The 6,786-nt window shown below is 56.0% G+C and overlaps 5 protein-coding genes; 3 read left to right on the forward strand and 2 right to left on the reverse strand.

Moving 5' to 3' along the window:
• Positions 1 to 533: 533 nt before the first annotated feature.
• CHC_T00000507001 (hypothetical protein) lies at positions 534 to 1,313 on the reverse strand. The gene has a single exon (XM_005717821.1). The coding sequence runs from the start codon at positions 1,311 to 1,313 to the stop codon at positions 534 to 536; it is 780 nt and encodes a 259-aa protein (XP_005717878.1).
• Positions 1,314 to 1,811: 498 nt separating this feature from the next.
• On the forward strand, positions 1,812 to 1,977 carry CHC_T00000508001 (hypothetical protein). XM_005717822.1 is given in 2 exon segments: positions 1,812 to 1,958; positions 1,959 to 1,977. The coding sequence occupies 1 exon segment, from the start codon at positions 1,812 to 1,814 to the stop codon at positions 1,956 to 1,958; it is 147 nt and encodes a 48-aa protein (XP_005717879.1). The 3' UTR covers positions 1,959 to 1,977.
• Positions 1,978 to 2,111: 134 nt separating this feature from the next.
• CHC_T00000509001 (hypothetical protein) lies at positions 2,112 to 3,044 on the forward strand. Its single transcript, XM_005717823.1, has 4 exons — positions 2,112 to 2,180; positions 2,284 to 2,341; positions 2,433 to 2,548; positions 2,667 to 3,044. The coding sequence occupies exons 1-4, from the start codon at positions 2,112 to 2,114 to the stop codon at positions 3,042 to 3,044; spliced, it is 621 nt and encodes a 206-aa protein (XP_005717880.1).
• A 328-nt stretch (positions 3,045 to 3,372) lies between these two features.
• Positions 3,373 to 4,083, forward strand: CHC_T00000510001 (hypothetical protein). Its single transcript, XM_005717824.1, has one exon. It carries the CDS (start codon positions 3,373 to 3,375, stop codon positions 4,081 to 4,083), a length of 711 nt encoding a protein of 236 aa, XP_005717881.1.
• A 1,393-nt stretch (positions 4,084 to 5,476) lies between these two features.
• On the reverse strand, positions 5,477 to 6,773 carry CHC_T00000511001 (hypothetical protein). The gene is made up of 4 exons (XM_005717825.1): positions 6,523 to 6,773; positions 6,344 to 6,422; positions 6,041 to 6,184; positions 5,477 to 5,884 (listed from the first exon to the last, which is right to left on the reverse strand). The coding sequence occupies exons 1-4, from the start codon at positions 6,771 to 6,773 to the stop codon at positions 5,477 to 5,479; spliced, it is 882 nt and encodes a 293-aa protein (XP_005717882.1).
• Positions 6,774 to 6,786: the final 13 nt, after the last annotated feature.

A 6,786-nucleotide genomic window follows, 5' to 3' on the forward strand; every position in this document is an offset into this window, starting at 1 on the left:
GTGCTTGAGGTAGACGAACGCGTCGCGCGTGGGGGCCACGGTTAGGCGCTCCCACTCCACCGCCTGCCCGTCCAGCGAGACCGCGTCGCCGGGGAACACGCGCGAGCCGGCCGTGGCCGGCGCGGCGTTGATCAGCACCCGCCCCGCGGCGATGAACGCGTCCGACTCGCGCCGGGAGGCAAACGACTTGAAGCACTTGTTGATCCGGATCCCCTCGGAAAGCCTGGCATGCGTTGTAGTGTGTCGCGCGCAGAAACGGCGGAACGGGTGAAGCCGCCAACCCGCGCGCTGCCCCGGGAGAGGTAGGCACAACGCGAAAGTCAGCATCTTTCCGCGCGCCGCGTTTGGCGGCACAGGGGCAGCAGCCTAGGCACTATGCGTTGGGCAGCGGGGATCTTGGTTGAAATTCTTGTGCAAACGGTAGAGATCAACAGGGGAATTAAAATCGCGCTTATCTGAGAGGGGGTCCCATGTCGCGTGGCTACGGCACTGAAGCGTTTGAAACGGCCGTCCGCGCCTCCCTTCATGCACCACTATTCTTGATCCACTGAGCGTAAGCGTTGTCTTGCCCGCTGCGGAGCGCTCGCCTCCAAACTCATCAAACAGCATCGCGCCCGCGGCCCCGATCCGAACACCGCGATGTGGCGTCGCCAACCGGTCTTCTCCCTCCTCCGCCGCTCGCTACACGCCAAGTCGTGGACGCTTCCAGTCGACCCGGGCGGCACGCTAAAAGTGCGTCTCCCGACGACCTGCGTGGTGCGCATCAGCCCTCTGAACCCGCACGTGTCCGCGTGGGACCACGCTCGCGTCGACCTGTCCGTGCTAGGCGAGACGGACGAAACGTTCGTGGACGAGGAGACTGCGGCGCACGTGTCGCGCGCTCTGCGCCTTTCTGTGGCGGTGGACGTCGACCCAGGGCGCGCGGTGCTGCTGGTTGAAGCGCCGCCCGAGAGCGTGCCGACTGCGCTTGCGCGCACCGTGCACATGATGCGTGCGTGGGTCGGCGGCCCGTTCCGTGCGCACCGCGCCATCTTCGATTCGCGCGTCGTCGTGGACGTGGCGCTGCCGGGCAAGTTCGACCTGGACATCGAGGTAGAAGGCGGCGGCATCGAGGTGGACGGGGCGTTCCAGGGAAACGTCAAGATCCAGAGCGGCACGGCTGACATCGCGGTCAACGTGCTCAAGAGCATGTACATCGACCTCGAGTCGGAGAGCGGCGACGTGTCCGGCACGGTGCTGCAGGGCAACTTGACCGTTCGCGCGGACAATGGGCGCGTGGGTGTCGGGCGCGTGCAAGGGCCGAGTGTGCGCATTGTGTCCGGGTGCGGGGATATTGAGGCGAGGGCGCTGTACGCGGAGTACGCGATGCTGCGGTCGAGGGACGGCGCGGTGCGGTTGGGAGGGGCGCAGGGGTATACCAAGGTACGGACGGTGAAAGGGGACGTGGAGGTGGCCGGCGTGGAAGGGCGGCTGGATGTGGAGACGGATTCAGGGGATGTGGAGGCGAGCTTGAGCTTGCCGAGGGTGGTGTCGATACGCACACGACGGGGGGATGTGAGACTGGGGCTGCCGGAGGACTTGAAGGCCGGGGTCGTGCTGGAGGGGAAGACGTTGGATGTGCAGAATGACGTGCTGGAGGGGGAGGAGGCAGAGGGAAAGATGGTTCGAGGGGAGATGGGCGAGGGTGACGGACAGGGGGACAGGGGGTCTGTGCATGCGAGAGCTCCCGTGGGGGATGTGGTGGTGAGGAAGCAGAGCTGGCAGGAGCGGATGCGAAGTTCGCCGGACGGGACGAAGGAGGAATTTCCGAGATGGGTTTTGGACGTAGGGGGACCGGGCAAGTAGGGACAGTTGGTTGCGGGAGGACGACGTTGTTAGGTCTTAGGTTAGGTTGTTGTTCACCAAGGCGGATAGAAAAGGATGAAGCAGAGGATTTGGCGGGAATTGACTGTATTTAAATTTTAGCTTTTATGCGAAGCGCAAACACTCTGCAAAAGGATATCAACCATGTGTCTACCTCGCTAAAGAGAGTGCAGATGAAATTCAAGGGCTGACAGACTGTCCAGCGGACCGCCCTCCACCGCCGCCCTGCCGCTTCACTTGTCCTCAACATGGGTCCGAGGAAAGGCCTCTCCTTTGATGAAAAGCGCGACCGACTCATGGACCTCTTCACAGAGACGGTGCGATATCATGCTCCCCACCTCAAACCGCGAGGAACGCCCCGAACCACATTTCCCGATGCCAACCCGTACTGACTCACTGACTCCTACTCCCACTCTGCAGGCCGACTTTTTCACCCTCAAGGAGCTCGAGAAAATTGCCTACAAGCGCAAGGGAATTGGTACGTCGCCCTTCGGTCTGCCCCGCCGCTTCTTACTGCTGCTGCTCACGTCACTGACTCTCCGCCTTTGAAACGCCATCCCATGAGCTAGTGTCCCAGTCGGTGAAGGAGGTGCTTCAGAGTTTAGTCGATGACAACCTCGTCAATACCGATAAATGCGGCGTGCAAACCGTGTTCTGGTCTCTGCCTAGCGAAGCATCCCAGAAGGTAAGTCCAGTCTTACCCTCCAACGCCCTTCGTGTTCGCGTATTGCCCACGGCATCTCCGACCCGTTCCTGACCACGTCCTCCTGCTTTGTCGCCTTCTGGATATCGCAACCCGCCAGAGGAAAACCAAGCTGAGCAACATCAAGGAGGAGTTGGCAGCTGCCCTGATGAAGGGAACCAGGCTGCAAGAGGAGCTGCAACAAGAAAAACTCGGCCGCGAGAAAACGGAGGAGCGCACCGCCCTACTGGAAGCCATCGCCGAAAAGGAGGACCGCTTGAAGAAGGTCACCGTCGAGCTCGCGCGCTTTGCAGAGTTTGACCCTCTCGAAATGACAAAGCTTGAGGACAATATTAAGAAAACCAGGCAATGTGCTAATCGATGGGTCGATAATATATTCAACTGCCAGTCGTGGGCGTCGAAAAAGTTTGGCATGGAGAGGAAGGATTTTGACAGACAGTTTGGCATCCCGTCGGAGCTTGACTACGTTGAAGCCTAGGTTTTATTGGTTGTTTGATTCGTGTGTTTGCCGTTAGTATCTCTAATGGTAATAATGCGAATAGGGTTAGAGCAGCACTGTTCACGTCTTCAAGGCCTCCCGCCATCAGTGGAGGTGACGTGATCAACTTGCGCAACCTGAATGTTTTGTGAAGGCCCTTAAACACACTCCATATTTATTTAATACAGCACAGCATTTCAATTCGCGCTAATTCCGGCCGGCTTTCATCGGCCTTCAGCCCAACGTCGCCAGCGTACTGTCTCGCTCTCAAAAACCTCTCTCTTCCACCCGGTCTTCATCAACGTTGATCTTTCGCACTACGGAAGCCATGGGTCGCCGCCAAGTCGCGAAAAGAAAAAGGGCCACTGACTTAATTCGCCCCGGCCCGGATGGAAAGCTCTGCCTTCCTGAAAGCGCGGGCTCGGTCACCTACGTCCCGAGTTTTCTCTCCCAAGCCGACGCAAATCTGCTGCTTGAAGAGACCAAAGACGCATGTTCCTGGGAGCGCACGCCGATCACCTTTTTCGGCAAGTCCGTGCTGCAACCTAGAGACACTGCCTTCTTCGGCACCAAGCTCTACTCGTACAGCGACGAAAGAAGAATGCCGACGGGATGGGAGGAGGACTTGCCCGCATCAGCCGCACTTAAACGCTTGGGCAACCAGATCGAAGACCATCTGCAGCTGCCCAAGGATTGGTTCAACGTGATTCTGGCGAATCGCTACTGGCACGGACAGGACTTCATGGGCTGGCATTCGGACAATGAGAAGTCGCTGGGCGATCACCCTATTATTGCGTCGATTTCTTTGGGGGCGGAGCGCCGCTTTCTTCTTCGGAAGAAGGGTGTGGTGCAAGAGGGGGAGCAGAGAGAAAAGTTGGAGTATGTTCTCAAGCATGGCTCCTTACTCGTCATGACCGGAACGATGCAGAAGACTTACCAGCATAGTTTGCCAAAAGTTGCGCTGTCCAAGTGTGACCAGCTCCGCTTGAACTTTACGTTTCGTCGCGTCGTAGATGAGAGCGACCAGAGTAAAGGCTAGTGTTGCAGAAATTGCTCTTCCGCACGTCTATTCTCCGTATTAACATTGTAGAATCGTGGCAAGAGCACAAAAGCAAGTGAGACGATACGGTTCAGTTGTGCAGTATGAAAGAGTCTGCAGAGCACCATCCTGGTACTTGCAACCCAGCTCCTCACCCTTCTCGGTGCACTCCCGCTAGTTGCTCTGTGTCCACTCGACAGAGGCCCGTCCTCATACAGTATGGGGCCAGCCCTGCTTTTGCCAAAGCATGTACTGTACGTTAGATCGTAAATTTAGAAAGTCAGTATTCACACCATTTCTTAATCGTAATCGCTCTCGGATGTAACATATTGAGTAACAAGTTTTTAGCACACTGAGAGACTAAGTATCTAATCGAGTCTAAGTAACCAGTTGCCTGCTTAAATGAGCGATTTGTATCGAAGATATCAGTAGATGTCGTTTCAAGGTTGCTTGAAAAGGCCCCTTTGCTTAGCATTTCTTAAAACGACCGGAAAAGACATGTAGTTCTCACCGACTTCTTTCCTTCCATATCGCAGAAGACAAACACGCGGTGGCGGGGGTGACATTTACCCTCTTATCAAGTAAGCACAAGTCTAGAGAAATAAGTTGAAAAGTAACCTTATATGAGGACAAAAGCTATTATAGTTTTTCTAAACAACGCAACGCACGATTCCACTTTTTGATTTTTGAAACTAAAGGTTCATCACCACAGGTAAAGCATTTGCTTGTCGATTCTAGCGAAAACCAACTCGTTGATGCATACAAAGGTGTTCAAAAGAAAAAGTCGGCTTACGGTAGGCACTTTTCTTTACGCCAATTTTATACCAGTAGCATATAAAGTTTATACACTGCACTCAACGTAATGTTTATATTATAAACATTACGTTGAGTGCGTAATATTCGCTTCTAACTAGAGAGAAAATTTAAAACGACTCATACGGTAGGTATTACGGAAGAAGAATAGAAACCGTGGACATCAGAGTTGAAAAGAAGTAAAATTCGTAGATTTTATGTTATGATAACCCTTGGTCGCATGGACACTCCTGTAAACACGTTAGGCTTTTACAGTGCCCTTCCATGTTACAGTACCAACGGTACAGCATGAGGGCAGTAATGCAAAAATCAATTAGATACAGCCCTGTGTCAATAAGGCGCCAAGGAGGCATAGAGATCTCCGACTCGTGTAGATACGCTTTCACACTTTACATGATAACAAAAGCTTGCACACTCCCGCTCGGAGCATGCGACAGCTCTCACGCTTCAGCATCTGGCGTCGTACATCTCTCTGCACGCGGAACGTGTGTCGAAGCTTGTATCTACTGTACTGTAGCCCACAAGCGTGCGCCGGCCCTTTCTCCCCCGTCCCCCTCTGTTATATCTGTCAAAGATTAGATCAAAACTCAAAGAGCACCAGACTGATAGCCATAATGAGCATCCCTGCCATCACGCCAAACGTGGTGACCTGATCATCTGGGTCGTAGCGGTGCGCGGTGGGCAGAAGCTCTTTGATGGAAATGTAGACCATCATACCGGCGACGACGCCGAAGAGAATGCCATACACAATGTGGTTAAAGACCTTTCGCAGGACGACCCAGCCGAGCAGGGCGCCTACTAGCTCGGTCATGCCAGAGAGGGTAGCCCAGAAGAAGGCCTTCTTTTTGGAGCCCGTGGCATAGTAGATAGGCATAGCTACGCAAATGCCCTCAGGGATGTTGTGAATGCCGATGGCGATGGCGACGCTCGCGCCCACGGAGGGGTCCTCCAAGACGGCGACAAAAGTGGCCAGACCCTCCGGGAAATTCTACGCACGCACGAGCAAGGAGAACAAGGACAAAAAAAGAGGACCCGCACCGAGCAGCAAATCAAAAATAAACAAAAAAGTCATTAGTAGACGTGCGTACACGGAAAGCCAGTCACATGTCGCGAGGGAGCTACAAGCGGAAGAGCACTCGCTTACATGAAACGCTAGCGCAATACCGGCGAAGATGCCCATGCGTATCAAGGACTTGCCGTCGTGCCCATGGTTCTCATAGATGTTAGCGATCATGTGTCCATCGTGGCCAACGGCATCGTCGATGTCGATGGGGTTGTTGGCGGGGGTCTCGAACGGGTGCCGGGCCGGGTGCGAGTCCTCCGCGTCCACCTCGAGCTCGTCCGACGCGGATGGGGGTGTGCGCTCCTCGGGCGGGGTCTGGCGGTCCTTCGAGATGGGCGTGGGCGGCTTGGACTTGCCGTTGCGACGAGAGAGGAAGTGCTCGACGCAGTGCAGGGCCTGGTCAAAGGCGTAGGTGATGAGGATGCCGCCGAAGAAGCAGAGCGATGCGTAGAGGTAGGCGTATCTGCGCGTAGGGGGGGAAGGGTGGGGCCACGGGGATAGTCAGTATGGTGTGCGCACGCGGGAGATACGGGCGAGGCATGTGGGTGGGTGCGGGCGTGTACCTCTGCTCGACGCAGGCGCGGAAGTCGTCCAGGGCCTTCTTGGCGAAGATCTCGATGAACGAGACGTAGATCATGACGCCGGCCGCGACGGCGAGGCTCCCGGCCAGGAAGAGGTTCTTGGACGAGGACGAGTACGGCATGCAGAAGGCGACGGCGGCGCCGATGGTGGTGGACAGGCCGGCGGCGGTGACGAGGCCGAAGGCCAGGCCGACGTTGCCGTCGGTGACGACGGGGCCGCACGTGTCGGACATGGCGCTTGGCGAG

Source organism: Chondrus crispus, genomic scaffold (assembly GCF_000350225.1).
Source record: "Chondrus crispus Stackhouse genomic scaffold, scaffold_356, whole genome shotgun sequence".
Taxonomy (NCBI): domain Eukaryota; phylum Rhodophyta; class Florideophyceae; order Gigartinales; family Gigartinaceae; genus Chondrus; species Chondrus crispus.